Raw genomic sequence first — 16893 nt, 5'->3', positions numbered from 1 at the left:
GCTGGGAAGGCCCTGAAGGGTAAAGACGAGGAGATAAAGGACTTGAAGGAAAAGCTCCGTCAAGCCAAGGAGGACGCCGTCAGTGAGTACCGAGACTCCGAGGCTTTGTTGAAAGAGCTGGGGGGATCGTTCCTTCAAGGTTTTGACGATGCAGTCCGTCAACTTAAAAAAGCCTACCCTGACCTGGATGTGTCAATGATAACCATCAATGATCAAGATCAGACGTCTGCTCTGCCCGCCGCTTCAGAGAATACGGAGGACCTTTTTGGCAAGGATGCGGTTCAGGGTGATGGAGAATCTGTCCCGTCGAAGGATGCCCAAGTTGCCGACCCAAAAAAGTAGACCGATATTACTTATCTTTTGTGTAATTTATTTTGAGAACAATCCGTCCATGTATTAAACAGTTGCCCCCTGGGCTTTTTATTCGCTTATTAATGCTATACTTTATCTTTATGCTTTCTATTTTTTGTTTGGAAATTGTTTAAGAATCCGTCCTCTTCATGGAGGAGAGATTTTAAGAAAATACTCGTCTATCCTAGTGTACTTCTAGCCAACGTTCACTTCGTCCACATTGTGGAGTTATATTATTTTTAGTGTTGATTGATCCGTCTACCTTGAAGACAGGTATGATCCGTTAACTTTCCAAAATCTTGGTGGTCCGTCTACTTTTGTTCATCGTTTTGGTTATCCGTCCACTTTCTGCACAGTTTTTTCATCAACTTAGTGATTTGTCCACTTTGAGGACCGTTTTTCATCCCCTTAGGGATCCGTCCACTTTATGGACAGTTTACCCATCAACTTAGTGATCCGTCCACTTTGTGGACTCGTAATTTCACCGTTTGGTGATCCGTCCATTTTGAGGACAGTTTTTCATCACCTTAGTGATCCGTCCACTTTGTGGACTTGTAATTATGTTCACTGTTTTGGTGATCCGTCCACTTTGAGGATAGTTTTTTATCACCTTAGTGATCCGTCCACTTTGTGGACTTGTAATTATGTTCACGGTTTTGGTGATCCGTCCACTTTGAGGACAGTTTTTCATCACCTTAGTGATCTATCCACTTTGTGGACTTTGTTGCTTGTATAATATATATTCGTAATAAACATCCATGTGAAAAATCAAAGTCGTGTCTGAATATTCTTCTTTAAAGAAAAATGCGTTTGTAGAAAAAGTACCCGCCCCCTTGGGCTTAAAAAGGCACAAAAAGATTGTAGCAAAAGTGAAAAGGAAAAACTAGTAAATTAAAAGAATAAAAATAAATTTTGGAAATCACCGAATCCCCATATTTTCCTCTACTGGTAGTATTTCCGAAGATGCTCCGTGTTCCAAGGGTGCTGTAGCTTTTGTCCGTCCATCGTTTCGAGGTGGTAGGTTCCCTTCCTTTGCCATGTCGCGATCCTGTAGGGTCCTTCCCAGTTGGGGCCGAGTTTTCCTTGCGAAGGATCTCTGGCGGTACCCATTACTTTGCATAGTACGAGGTCCCCGACCTGGAAGTCCCTGTACCTCACTTTGTTGTTGTAGTGTTTCGCTATGAAATCCTGATAGTGCGCCAACCTTTGTTCTGCTGTTGCCCTAACTTCGTCCAGTAGATCAAGCTAGAGGTGCATACCTGCTTTGTTCGTATCCTCATCGTAGCTCTCCACCCGGTAACTCGTGAGCCCCACTTCTGCAGGAATGATAGCTTCGGTTCCATATACGAGTTGGAATGGGGTTTCTCCAGTAGGTGTTCTCACTGTGGTCCGGTATGCCCATAGGACGCTTGGTAGTTCGTCTGGCCAGATACCCTTTGCCCCCTCGAGACGGGTCTTGATTATTTTGAGCAGGGACCTATTCGTGACCTCAACTTGCCCGTTTTCCTGTGAGTGTACGGGTGATGAGTAGTGATTCTTGATCCCTAGCTCCGCGCAAAAGTCTCTGAACATACTGTTGTCGAACTGCTTTCCGTTGTCAAAGACCAGTACCCTGGGTATCCCGTACCTGCATATGATATCTCTCCAGACAAAGCTTCAGATGTTTTTCTCTGTGATGGTGGCTAAAGCTTCTGCCTTGACCCATTTAGTGAAGTAGTCTATGCCAATGACCAAGAATTTCAGCTGCCAGATAGCCGTCGAAAACGGGCCCACAATATCAAGTCCCCATTGTGCGAACGGCCACGAAGCTGTCATTGGTGTCAGCTCTTCAGATGGCTGCCTTATGAAATTGCTGAACCTCTGGCATTTGTCGCAAGACTGGACGTAAGCTTGCGCATCCTTCATCATTGTAGGCCAGTAGTATCCTGCTCGGATCAGCTTGTGTACCAGGGATCGTGCGCCTGAGTGGTTTCCGCAGATACCCTCGTGTACTTCTTTCATCACATAGTCTGCTTCTTCTTGGCACAAACACCTTAGGTACAGTCGAGAGAAACCCCTTTTGTATAGGACATCCTTTATCAGCACGAATCGTGACGCCTGGACCTTCAGCTTCCTTGCGACGCCCTTTTCCTCTGGTAACACCCCGTCCCTTAGGTAGGAGATCAATGGCATGGTCCAGTTATGTTCAGAGCTCACCACTTGCATATTAGTCCCGTCATCGATAAGTGAAGATATTGATTATACCTGTTCGGGAACCAGCATGACTTCGGCTGATGCAGCTTTTGCTAGTTGGTCAGCCCATTCGTTCTCTTCTCTTGGGACCTGAATGAATTCGACTTCGAGGCTGTTGATTCAGTACCTCACTTCTTCCAGATACCTCTTCATTCTATCGTTCTTGCACTCGTAGTTGCCATTGATCTGACTTGTGACCACTTGTGAATCGCAGTGGACAATTATGCTTTTTGCACCCGCGGCCCTCGCAAGGTCTAGCCCCGCGACCAGAGCTTCATATTCTGCCTCGTTGTTAGTTGTTGGGAAATCCAGTCGAATCATGCACTGTATCGTGTCCCCCTGCGGAGTTTTTATCACTACTCCGGCTCCTCCGGCTCGTCTGTTTGAGGATCCATCTCTGTGGATACTCCACTGTTCCTTCTCTTTTACCAACTGGTCCTCCCCGAGCGTGAACTCGGCGATGAAGTCAGCTATTGCCTGTCCTTTTATGGCCATCCGCGGGCAATACTGGATGTCAAACTCGCTTAGCTCTATCACCCACAAGGCCATCCTTCCTGCTGCTTCTGGGCTATGCATGGATTTTCTCAGCGACTTGTCCGTTAAGACAATGATTGTATGCGCCTGGAAGTATGGTTTAAGTCTCCGTGCAGCCATTACTAATGCGAAAGCCAACTTCTCCAACTGAGGGTACCTCTCTTCTGCTCCTCGGAGCACACGGCTGGTAAAGTAGACGGGTTTCTGTATACCGTCCTCTTCCCTTACCAAGGCTGCGCTTACAGCAGCACTCGAGACTGCCAAATAAAGGTAGAGCTCCTCTCTGTGTATGGACGGACTGAGCAGCGGTGGAGACGATAGATAGGTCTTCAAGTCGTGGAAAGCCATTTGACATTCATCCGTCCACTTAAATGACTTTCTTAGAGTTCTGAAGAATGGCAAACACCTATCCGTCGCCCTTAAGACGAACTTGTTTAGTGCTGCGATCTTCCCATTTAAACTTTGGACCTCCTTGACTGTCCTTGGTGGTTCCAACTCCATTATCGCCCGTACTTTCTCCGGGTTGACCTCTATTCCTCTTTGGGATACCATGTAACCCAAGAATTTTCCCGCAGTTACTCCAAACGCACACTTGTTCGGATTCAGCTTCATATTGAACGATCGAAGCGTATCGAATGTTTCTCTGAGGTTGTCTAGGTGATCTTCTTCCTACACGCTTTTAACCAACATGTTGTCAACATAAACCTGAACGTTCCTGCCAATCTGATGTGAAAACATCTTGTTCATTAGCCTTTGGTATGTCGCTCCAGCGTTTTTGAGTCCAAAAGCATCACCTTGTAGCAGAATAATCCCTGGCTTGTGATGAAAGAGGTCTTCTCCTAATCGGATTCGTCCATCCTGATCTGGTTGTAGCCAGAGAAAGCGTCCATGAAGCTGAGGAGCTGGTGTCTTGTAGTCGAATCCACAAGGGTATCTATCCGTGGGAGCGGGTAGCTGTCTTTGGGACAAGCCTTGTTGAGGTTTGTGAAATCTATGCACATCCTCCAACTTCCGTTGGCTTTCTTAACCATAACTACATTCGCCAGCCAGTCAGGATAATATACTTCCCGGATGAAACCTGCCTCCAGTAACTTCCGAACTTCCTCGGCTATCGCCCTATCCCGTTCCCGAGCGAAGACTCGTCTCTTTTGCCGGACTGGAGGGAAGGAGGGCGACACATTCAACTTGTGGACCATGACCGATGGGTCAATTCTCGGCATGTCTTCATGATTCCAGGCAAATATGTCTTGGTTATTTCTTAGGAAAGTTGTGATCGTCTGGCGTACGGGCCAACTAGCAAGTGTGCCAATCTTAGTCGTTCGTTCAGGCCATGTGTCGTCAAGTCTTACTTCTTCTAACTCTTCAACCAGCTCTGCTAATGCTCGCTGTTTCCCGATGCACATTGTCTACTGTGGATCCTCCATTTCTAACATGGCGATGTAGCATTCTCGTGCTGCTACTTGATTCCCCCGCAGTTCTCCTACCCCATATTCCGTCGGGAATTTAATCATTAGGTGGTATGTGGAGGTTACCGCCTTCCAGGAATTGAGAGTGGGTCACCCGAGGATGGCGTTGTAAGCAGATGAGCAGTCGACTACGAGGAACGTTATCTCCTTAGTGATCTGCTGAGGATAGTCACCTGCTGTCACAGCTAGCGTTATCGCGCCCAATGGGAAGACCTTCGTACCCCCAAATCCTACGAGTGGGGCGTTTGTTGGGGACAACCATTCCTTGTCGATCCTCATCTGCTGGAATGCTGGATAGTACAGGATGTCTACTGAGCTGCCGTTGTCGACGAGGACCCGGTGCATATTATAATTCCCAATCTGCAGGCTAACTACTAGCGCGTCGTCATAAGGATGGTGAAGTCTCCGAGCGTCATCCTCCGAAATGTTTATGACGGGGTTATCTAGCCGCGACATCTTTGGTACTGATCCTGTGAGTTGGACGCTATGGACCATCCTGAGGTAGGTCTTGCGGGCTTTCTTAGAAGATCCGGCTGCAGTTGTGCCCCCTACGATCATTCGTATGTCTTTTACGGGTGGTCTAGGGCGGTCGTTCTCCCTTCGTGGAGCCTGTTCTTCCTGCGTATCAGTTCTTTCCCTGCTGACGAACCTCTGTAGTTTCCCCTGCCTGATTAGGGACTCAATCTGCTGCTTCAAGTCGTAGCAGTTAGCTGTGTCGTGACCGTGGTCCCGGTGAAAGCGGCAATACTTGTCTCTTGGTCTTTTGTTAGGGTCTCCCTTCAACTTTCCAGGGAAAGTCAATGCTCCTTCATCTTTGATTTGCAACAATACTTGGTCGATTGGGGCAGTTAACGGGGTGAAATTGGTGAACCTTCCAGTGGGTGGTCTGGAGCGCTTTTCATCACGTTGGTCCCCGGTTTTAGCAGCCTTTCGCCCCCTGTCTTGTCTCGTGTCTTCCTGTCTTTCCCTCTTCTTAGGCCTTTCCTCGCGGGCCAGCAACGCATCTTCTGCATTCATGTACTTGGTAGCCCTGTAGAGGACGTCCGTCATTGTTTTTGGGTCATTCTTGTATAGGGAAAACAAGAACTTACCCTTCTGTAGCCCGCTAGTGAACGCGGCTACGAGTATTTTATCGTCAGCTTCATCAATCGAAAGGGCTTCTTTGTTGAAACAAGTTATATAGGCTCGTAGCGTCTCGTCTTCTCGCTGCTTGATGTTCATTAAGCAAGCGGTGGACTTTTTGTATTGATGACCGCCTATAAAGTGTGAGGTGAACAGGGCACTCAACTCCTTGAAAGTATTGATGGAGTTTGGTGTCAACCTACTGAACTAGACCCTCGCAGGCCCCTTCAGCGTGGTTGGGAACGCCCTGCACATGATCTCGTCTGGTACGCCTTGAAGGTGCATCAGGGTCTTGAAGGTCTCTAGATGATCGAGTGGATCCTTGACCCAGTCGTAACTTTCGATCTGCGGCATCCGGAACTTTTGTGGCAAGGGGAATGAGTTGACGGACACGGTGAATGGTGAGTTGGTCCTGTTCACCAAATCGTCGAGATCAGAAGATACTCGCCCCTTGAGGGCGTTCATCATGACCTCCATCTGCTCCTTCATCGCTTGCATCTCGGCGACGATAGGTGGGGGGGCAAAATCCATGAGAGACGGAAGGCTCACGTTTTGCCGCTCTGGTCGGCTTGGGGCATTGCTGCCTTCAGGCTTCGCTCGGCACTGTTACCTTCCTGGTTTTGCTCCTGAAGGTTGGGTCCTACATCCCTTTGTCGTAGCTGCTCCTCCAGATCGTGGTTCTACTTTGTGAGTCATTCTACTGCTGTCATGAGTGTTTGGACCTGCCTTTCTAATGCAGTAGATCTCGGTGGTTCGTCTTCTTGAGCATTGTTGGTGGTAGCCATCGAGCGAGTGAGTACCATGCGACTCTTATGTCCGGGAGGCGATGATCTGCTTAAACTTTTCGCTTTCCCACAGACGGCGCCAACTGATGATGCCGTAATATCACCAGTGAGCAACACAATCCATGCTCGCTCCCGCTAGCAACTTGCAAGAAGAAAAGTGATCTCGCCGTGGGCACCGGTGTGGTGTCGACCAAATACCCTCCGACGGTCAAATTAGAACTATTCTCAACTCTAGAGTGCTAGAGAGGGTAAATTATGCGTACCTTGAATTGAGAGGGTATTGAAGCTTTTATAGTAAAAGAAAGTCGGCTTCTCTTCCTTGGACTAGAAGTCTTTTCCTTATAGGAATCCCCTTGAGCAATCCCAAACGTGATGGACAAGACATTTCCTTGTAGAGGGGATCAGCGCGCGTATTTTCCGGAATGTTCCTTGCGCTAGGTTTCTAGTTTTCTTGGAGACCACACGTGCGCGCCAAGAGTATGGAACTACTCTGGGCTACTGGGCTCTACCATTGCCGGCCTATGGGTTCGGATCCATCGGGCCCAAAGTCGTGAAAGTCCACCGAGCTAATTTTTGCCCCTTCAATGAACATGATTGGATGAGATGAACATGCAATGTGTTGAGGTCCAAAATATTACAATAAGGAAAGCCCAATACTTGGAACTGGATTGTGGGCCTTAAGGGAGCTAAGGAACCTGTGGCCGAGTTAGTGTTCTTGCAAAAGGAACTTAAGAAAAGATATAAAGGGTGGAGTAAAATGCCTAATGGCAAAAGAATTATAAAAAAAAAAATAAAAAAATAAAATAAAAAAAAAAAATCTTGTATAAGGAGTAGGTGACCCAAGAGAAATGATCCTTGAAAGGGAATTGATTATTTCTACTACACCTTCCCCACGCATAATCAAACTTCCAAATCCATGAATCAAGATTTTTTTGCCATCCTTTTAGATTAGAAAAAAATTGATTTTTTCTTAACCAAAGCTTGACAATAAAATCAAAAAGAAACAGGTGACTAATCATGCCTAGAAAAACCCAATGATTGGTAGCGAGTCTCGAACCGTGATTAAAATGGCTCATTGTCATAATTCACTCCCACTGTGCATGTTTTTTTTTAAGGGACACCACTTGTTTCCCTTCTTTCCATACACACGCATTGCCATATAGGGTGGTCCTAGCTGTGAGATATTGATAGAAAGCCATCGGAGGAGTTCAAGAAGAGGGTGTTGTTAACAAAGCCATAGAAAATGACCCTTATTTTTAGATATATATATATATATATATATATTGTGGGAGGTCGAGAAACCAAGGACAAGAGCATGCAAACCAAGGACAAGAATAAACGGGAAGAGATCATGACAAAAGGGGCACATCTTGGAAGGTTTTGTCAAGGAATCCTCGAAGCAAACATGATAATGCAATCACAAAACTTGAGAAGATCGACATGCCTGAGGAACCCGAGGATACTAATACATTCCTGGAAGGGCCGAGGTCTAGCCATGAAGACCACCAGACACATGACCGAGGGAAGGAAGGAAGGTGTGTCATTGAGTGGATGAAGGGTACAAATAAAGCATCCATCACCTCCGCATTCAATGCTCTGTACCCACTTAGCTAGCCGCATTAATGGTGGAATGACCCTTGAATAGTGTCATCACAGCTCACAACCTAACAGAGAAACCTTCTACTAAGGCCTTAATGGGACAAGTATCTGAAGAAAAATCCTTGGCCCTCCAAGTGGAAGGCCAGGATGCAATTTGGATGACAATATAAAGGAAAGAGATCCCTACAAAAGGGGGATCAAGAATCAAAGCAAAAGAAGAAAGAGAAAGAGAGAGAATATTGTAGTTTAAGAACAAGTGTTAACCTTCACCTCGGCCTAAAACCAAGGAGCATTGTTGTATAAATCCCAGACATATGTTGTTTTGCTTTGCCTAGCTTATATATATTGAACATCCATTTCAATGTCACCTTATAGACTTATTAAAAAGGGTAAATAAAGTTGATTGGCATCCCATCTCTATAAATTAATTGTGCAAGGTTGAAATCTTACTTATCCAATTTTGGCCTGCCACAATTGGCACCGTCTGTGGGAAATTTCACCTAATACCCTTACACGCAATCTTTTATAACTGAAATGACTAATTCTAGAAGGAGCAGTTCCTTAGCCCACAATGGTAGTGAAGAATTTGTGGGGTCCTAGCGTAGGGACCAGTTTGTAAACCTTGAACGAAGAAAGGACTGTGACGTAGCTCACACCCCTAGCCAGAGGGCCCCATCTGTTCACACAGATCATTCTGGCCAAACTTATACTTGCCCAATTAGTTGTCACTCACATAACGAGGAGGTGTACAACCTTAGACGTAAAGTGCATCGTTTGCACCAACGCCTTCACTATAAGGCACAGATAATGAAATTGATAGGGATTTTGAGGACGTAGTCGTCAGAACCTTCAAGGTGGGGCTCCCTACACAATCGGACCTTAGGAAGTCCCTCACCATGAGACCCCTTCAGAATATGCACCAGTTGATGGATCGTATCGAGGAGCACAAAAGGGTGGAAGATGATCAGAGCCAGAGTAAGGGGAGCCTAAAATCTTCATACCCAACCGAAGAGATAATCGGTCAAATCGGTTTGGATCAAGCAAACTGAGGAGGGAATTCTTCAACCAAGATTCTCAAAACCCCATCAATGCCTAAGTGGTGAATTCAGTATTCAAGGAGCCAATCTACTAAGTGTTGGAAAAAATAAAGAGCGAGCACTATTTTAAGTGGCCCAACAAAATAGAAGGAGACCCTACCAGAAGAAACCAAAATCTCTATTGCCAGTATCATAAAGACCGAGGTTATACAATGGAGGACTACATGACGTTGCATGTTTTTCTTGACCAATTGGTCAGAGTAGGGAAGCTCATGCACCAACCTCTTGGATGATGAGAGTAGTCCGCGTCAGGGCCTCAAAGGGATGCCGTGCCACAGTCATCCTTGGGAACTATCAATGTTATCTTTACAGCCTCAATGAGGGATTTCAACTCTACAAGTGGGGTAACGATGATATCTTCGCAATCAAAGGTTAATGAAGAAGGTGGACCACATAAGAAAATCAGACTTGAAGAGCAACCTATCCTTGGTTTCTTTGAGGCTAATAAGGAAGGAACAATTCAACCTCATGATGATGCACTTGTAGTAACCCTTCGAATTGGTGGATTTGATGTGAAAAGGGCAATGATAAACCAGGGAAGTGGGGCTGAAATCATGTACCCAGATTTGTATAAAGGCCTGGGATTGAAGCTCGAAGATCTTAGCAAGTATGACATCCCACTGGTCAGATTCGATGGTAAGACCATTGTTCCCAAGGGTATGATCAGACTACCAGTCCAAACAGGAAAGGAAGTGGTGAACGTGGGCTTCATTGTAGTTGAGTCTTACTCGCCCTATATAGCAATCCTGGCAAGGCCATGGCTCCATGCTATGGGGGTTGTATCTTCCACCCTACATGTAAAAGTGAAGTATCTGACTGAGGGAGGGGTCAAGGAGCTGCTGGGATGTCAATCTGTTGCGAAACAATGTATGGTAGCAATGATCAGGCATCTGTTAGGATTAGTGCCCTAAAATCCTATTGTATGCTATGTATGACATTATGTTCTATATAATAAACTTGTTTTATTATTATCTAAAATAATGGTAGCATGAATATTTGGACATTATTGTATAGTCCTTGAGATGCATTGTATATGATTTATGTGATTTAGTCACAGAAGATATAAATCACAAGTTCTTTGTAAACTCAAAATCTTAGTTCGTAGTCGGTGATGAAATTGGGCATTTCATCTACGAAGACTATAACATGTCAATTAAGATGATTTATCTTGATCATGAAAGTGGAGACTTCTACTTGATATGTTAATATTTTTTAAGTGTATAAAACATATTGAACTAGACCGCTGTGAGATTTATTATTCTATTAACAACTGTCAAACGAATACTAAATCTCACGACTTCTCATTTATATAAACTCTTAATCTTGAGAGAATAGTGAACCCGATCATGAAATGTTGGTTGCTTTAATATATCAGGAGTGAGATCTAGACAAACAGTCAAAATCTCAGTATGTTAGGCAACCACATGTAATGTTAAAGGAACACATATTCTCAAGATGGAATTCATAGTCTCTTTATAGAGATATAAAATATTCCCTTGAGATAAGTTTAATGGGATTGGTTATTCAGAGTGTTAGGCCTAACCACTTTCATAAAGAGTTACTAAAGTCTATGTTTTATGAAATTAGATTTCATAAAATATATTTGAATAACATAAAGGATTAAACCGGGTACTCAAGAATCAAGATGTAGTAAACTTCAAAGTGACAGTTACATATTATGACTTTATATTACTACGAATATTTTCATGAAGGGGTTAAATGTTTAATAAAGTTTTGGGATATAATTTATTAATAAGGCCTAGAATGCAATTATATTTATATAGCGGTATTAAATATAATTAATGGTAACTTTGGGCTTGTCAAGAGTAGACAGAAAAGTCCAAAGCCCATTAGAGCTAGAGTTTTATTTGTCTCTTTTTGGTCCCACTTCAAGCCACTCACTAAAGCCTAATTGGGCTAGCTCAAAAGGCTAACCCAATTAGATAATTAGTTATTTATTTAATAATAGTTATTAAATAAAGTAACCGCCTAAGTGCAAAAATATATGTGTGCTTGAAAAGGAAAAAGAATAAGAGTTCTTCAATAAAGAGACTCTTGATTAATTTCTTGAAATATCACATATAGAACTGATTGAAAGACCACACATCTTGGGTAAAATGTGAAATTGGAGTGAAGATTGAAAGACATCTTAAGTCCAATCTTCATTTGTTTTAAATTTCACTGCATCAAGGTACGCTCTCTCATTCTTTGTTTCCAAAACTCAGATGCCACATGCTATCTTATATGAATGAAGTAGATCCGTTTATATTCCGCTACGTGTTTTTGTATGAGATACAAAATTGTATTTTCCATGTGTTTTTCCTATAGCATTAGGGGCTAAAAGTTAGCCCCTCTAGTTCGAACCCTACTTCAAAGCAATCAGTGACCAACCTGTCAGTGTCCTTGGATGAAACGGCGCAATGTGAAGGGCTGGAAAAGGTCATGATTGGAGATGATAAGGAGAGATACTTCCAAGTAGGAACTCAGCTTCCATCGCCCCGAAAAAAAGGAGTTGCTGAACTTTTTAAAGGACAACTTAGATATTTTTTCCTAGAGTGCATATGAGGCCCCAAGAGTGGACCCGAAATTCATATGTCATCACTTGAATGTCAATCCAAGTGCAGTGCCGAGGAGGCAACAACCTCGATGATCATCTTAGGAACACTCTAATGCAGTAAAAGCAGAAGTTCTTAAGCTTAAGTAGGCTCGGGCTATCAAAGAAGTTTTCTATCTCGAGTGGTTAGCCAATACAGTGGTTGTCAAAAAGAAATCTGGCAAGTGGAAAGTGTGTGTGGACTTCACCAATCTGAGCAAAGCTTGTCCTAAGGACCTTTTCCCTATTTCGAGGATTGATCAACTAGTATATGCAACCTTTGGCCATCCTCCAATGAGCTTTTTAAATTCTTTCCAGGGTTATCACCAAATTCCAGTAGTATTGCAGGACCGAGAGAAAACAGTTGTTCTTACTCCAACAGGGAATTACCATTATCGGGTAATGCCTTTCGACCTAAAGAATGCTAGATCCACTTACCAGAGGTTGGTGACGAGGATGTTCAAAGCTCAGTTTGGCGAAAATGTTGAGACCTATATTGATGAAATGGTGGTAAAAATTAAGGAGATATCAGAGCACTTAGGAAACTTAGGCAAAGTTTTTTCAATCTTGAGGAAGCATAGGCTTTGCTTGAATGCCTCAAAGTTTTCTTTTGGCATGGGGTCAGGAAAATTCCTGGGTTACATGATTACTCACTAAGGAATTGAAGTCAACCCTGATGAGATTAAGGCTATTCATGATCTGCACCCACCTCGGAATCCGAAAACGGTTCAATGCTTAACCGGGATGACGGCGGCCTTAAACAAATTCATATCTTGGTCGGCCAACTGGTGTAGACCATTCTTCCAATTGTTGCATAAATGGAAGGATTTGTCATGGTTCGAGGAATGTGATAAAGCCTTCGAGGAGCAAAAAAAAAAAAAAAAACTTAGCTCATCCACCAATCTGATCCAAGCCAAAGAAAAAAGAGGTCTTATATGCTTGTATAGCTATCATGACACATGCAGTGAGTCTAGTCCTGGTACGAATTAAGGAAAAGGCCAAAAAGCTAGTTTATTATGTCAACCATTCCCTCCAAGAAGCTAAAATCCGATATCTCCCCTTGGAAAAAGCTATTTTAGCTATCATCCATGCCACGAAGAAGCTCCTTCATTATTTTCAAGCTTGCACCGTTGTCGTTCTCACCCATTTACCTTTATAGGTGTTGCTTCGGAAATTAGACTACACGGGAAGAGTGGCAAAGTGGGGAACAATATTGGGAGCGTTCAACATCCAGCACCTACCTCGGACGACTGTGAAAAGGAAAATCCTTGCTGACTTAATAGCAAAATTAACTGAGTGTATGGAATGGATTGATCCTGAGTAGGCAGAAGTGCCCAAGAACAGAGTTATGATAAATGCAGTCTCACCTCAACTGTCTTGGGAGTTATTTGTCAACAGGGCAGCCAACCAGAAAGGTTTAGGGATAGGGATCGTAATAATCTCCCCAGAGAGAATTACCCTAGAAAAGTTCTTGAGGTTGGGTTTTTTAGCCACAAACAATGAGGCCAAATTTGAGGCTCTTCTAGCCAGGCGAAATACCATTAAAAAGCTTAGAGGTAATATGGTAAAAGTATTTTGTGATTCAAGGCTCATTGCTAGGCAAGTACCGGGGAAGTTCGAGGCAAAGGACTTGAGGATGTAGTGGTACTTAAATCAAGTAAAGCAATTGCAGTCTGGTTTTAAGTTTTTCTCCCTAGAATAAGTACCTTGGAGCAAAAATTTTCATGTTGATTCATTGGCAACCTTAGCTACCTTGGTTGGAGGAAGCCAACCAAGAATTATAATGGTGGAAAATCTGGTGACATTTGGTTATGACAACCAGACTCTAGTCGGGGTAAATACGATACGTACAGGCCCAAGTTGGATGGACCCAATTGTCTCATTTCTTACAGATGGAACCTTGATCGATGATAAAGCCAAAGCAGAAAAAGCCCGAAGAAAAGCGCCACAATATTGGCTTTCAAAGGAACAGAAGCTATACAAACGATCATACTCAGGCCCTTATCTACTATGCATCCACCCCGAGGCAATCAAAACATTGCTAGAAGAGATCCACGAGGGAATTTGTGGTAGTCACACTGGGGGAAGGTCTTTGTTGCACTGAGCACTAACCCAAGGATACTAGTGACTGAGCATGTAGAAGTCCTCCTAAGGATTCGTTAAAAAATGTGATGAGCACGCAGAAGTCCTCCCAAGTATGCCTCGAACATTCATAAACCAAGAGGAGCACTCAACCCCCTGACTAGCCCGTGGCCCTTCATCCAATGGGGATTGGATATTGTTGGGCCATTCCCAAAAGCTACGGGCAATCGGAGATACCTCTTCGTTGCGACTAACTATTTCACCAAATAGGTCGAAGTTGAGCCTCTTGCCAATATCTGAGATCAAGACATAAAGAATTTTGTGTGGCAAAATATTGTTACAAGATTTGGAATCCCAAATACTCTCATATCAGACAATGGCCTTCAATTCGATAATAAAACCTTTCGAAGGTATTGTTGTGAGTTGGGCATAAAAACAGATATTCCACTCTATCATACCCGTAGGGCAATGGGCAAGCCAAGGCCACTAACAAAGTCATCGTGGACAGATTGAAGAAAAGGTTGGAGGAAGCAAAGGGTAAATGGGTAGATGAGTTGCCCCATGTTCTATGGGCATACATCACTACTCCAAGAAGATCGACAGGAGAAACCCCATTTTTCCATACATACAACTCCGAGGCAGTCGTCCCTCTCGAGATAGGCCTCCCAACAATGAGAACCAACCAATTTGATAGCAGTAAGAATGAACAACTTCTTTCCAACAGCTTGGACTTAGAGGAAGAGCGAAAGGAAGTCACCACCGTTAGGTTGGCACACAACCAACAGAAACTTAGGCAAGGATATGAGAAGGGTGTCAAAATAAAGGCCTTTGTGCCATGGGACCTCGTCTTGAGAGGAGTCATTGGAAGCATGAAGAATCTTGCTTGGGGAAAACTAGGGCCTAATTGGGAAGGACCATACCAGGTAACTTCTATAACCGGAGTGGGAGCCTATCGTTTGGAAGATCTAGATGAAATCCCGATGCCTCGACCATGGAATGTAAATAACTTGTGAAAGTATTACTACTAATGCAAAGCTTTATGTTTGTTTACATTCAGATTTCAAGTTTTGACATGTTTACAAGATCTGTTCTCTTATCTTCTTTGCTGGTCTGAATCTTTCCTACTAACTTGGAAAAAAATTCCTAAAGGTTAAACAGAACCTCAGCCAGATTAGATTCCTTGGATCACTTGCCTTGGGTAAATTAACACCTAAAATGCCTAAGGGTTAAACAGAACCTTAGTTAGGTTTGATCCCTTGGATCACTTGCCTTGGGTAAATTAATGCCTAAAATGCCTAAGGGTTAAACAGAACCTTGGCCAAGTCAGATTCTTCAGATCACCTGCCTTGGGTAAATTATAACCTAAAATGCCTAAGGGTTAAACAGAACCTCAGCCAGTTTAGATCCCTTAGATCACCTGCCTTGGGTAAATTAACACCTAAAATGCCTAAGGGTTGAACAAAACCTCAGCTAGGTCAAATTTTTCGAATCACTTACCTTGGGTAAATTAACACCTAAAATTTCTAAGGATTAAACTGAACTTCAGCTAGGTTAGATTCTTTAGATCACCTGCCATGGGGAAATTAACACCTAAAAAGCTTAAGGGTCGAACAAAACCTCGGCCAGGTTCGATTCCTCAAATCACTTGCCTCAGGTAAATTAGCATCTAAATAGGTAAGTGAAGTAAGGCCATGGAAAAGTGTGGCCATTAGGATTGATAGCATGAAGAGAATCCTTTGCAAAGCTTCGAAGTACGGTGTTTTTATACAAGTTATGCGAAAGCAACAAATATCAAGGCAAATAAACTAAAAAAAAAAAACAGCGGAAATGAAAGAAGCCAACAATAAAGTAAAGATCCTCCTTGATTGATAAAAAAAGGGGAGATAACAGAAAATAAAGTTAATAGCAAAGAGGCCCCTCTATGGCCTAGATTTTTCCAAAAAGAAAGGCAACAAAACCCTTGTTACAAGAATCATAAATAAGTCCTACTCCTACTTTTCTTTTTCTTGTACTTTTGGCCCCTCAGTCTTATCAACCTCTTGGGGATTCCTTTCTTCGACAGTGGCCTATGAAGCCGAGGGTGTAGTGTCGCTTTTGAGCAGGGCCCTTTGCCTCAGTGGAAGCCTATGGGGTTAAAGGAGCAATGTTGCCTTAGGCAAGGTCCCATGTCTCAGTTGAAGCCTATGGGGCTAAGGGTGTAACGTTGCCTTGAGCAGGAGTGATTGCTTTAGCCCTGAGTGCAGGAGAATATATAACCTTCTTTGGATTCCTTAGCTCTGAGGATTAATCTACTCTAGCGGTGTTTAGTGCCTCAACCCAAGTCTGGAGGCAGAAACCTGGGTATACAGTAGTAAGCTGAGCTTTAAAATAAGCCTCAGTCTCTATCTGCCCTAGGTTATAGGTCATTTGCTTGGCCCTGGAAATGGCCTCATCTTTCTACTCCAGATCCTTGGCCAGTTCCCAAATTTTTTCCTGGGCAAGGACTAGCTATCCCTTAACTTCTTTCAGGTTACAAAGTTGTTCTCGGGTTTGCCTCACAAAGCTTACAATGGATGCCTCGACACTTTTCCGAGCTTTATCTCACTGGGCCAGTTTGGGAATAGTCTCTTTTAGCTTCTTCTCAAACTAGGCCTAGGCCTTCTAGGAGGCGTAACGCTTGGCCTCTTCCTCTTTTTCCTTGGACAGGGTCTAATCCACCTATTCCTTAGCAACATGATAAAAAAGACGAGAATCATCAATCAAACTTATAAGCAAAGTTCAAATAATTATATGTGTGTGTGTGAGCGCGTGCGCGTGCAAGAAAGATGGTGTGCAAATGTACCATGGCTAAATCCCTTTTTAGGGATAGAAACATCTTATGCTTCTTTAGATTTAGAAGTATGGCCATATCCAAAGGTAACAGAAGCACTTGTTCCACATCGTTGGCCACGTAACCAAACCTCCCATTATCAAAGTCTCTGATGAAGGAATCTGTGGGAAGAGGAACCCCATCCAAAACCAAAGGAGGATTCCAAGATGAAACCTAAGACCGA

The 16893-nt window shown here is 43.5% G+C and overlaps 1 protein-coding gene across 1 annotated transcript; it reads right to left on the bottom strand.

Moving 5' to 3' along the window:
* Positions 1 to 4673: 4673 nt before the first annotated feature.
* Positions 4674 to 5633, bottom strand: LOC126698825 (uncharacterized). The gene has a single exon (XM_050396311.1). The coding sequence runs from the start codon at positions 5631 to 5633 to the stop codon at positions 4674 to 4676; it is 960 nt and encodes a 319-aa protein (XP_050252268.1).
* Positions 5634 to 16893: the final 11260 nt, after the last annotated feature.

This window comes from Quercus robur, chromosome 2 (assembly GCF_932294415.1).
Source record: "Quercus robur chromosome 2, dhQueRobu3.1, whole genome shotgun sequence".
Lineage (NCBI taxonomy): Eukaryota > Viridiplantae > Streptophyta > Magnoliopsida > Fagales > Fagaceae > Quercus > Quercus robur.
Note: the sequence above shows the minus strand (reverse complement) of the source record. Positions and strands in the feature narration are given on the sequence as shown.

Coding starts and splice junctions, on each gene's coding strand:
- LOC126698825 (XM_050396311.1), bottom strand. CDS start 5,633: ATGACGGACGTCCTCTACAGGGCTACCAAGTACATGAATGCAGAAGAT.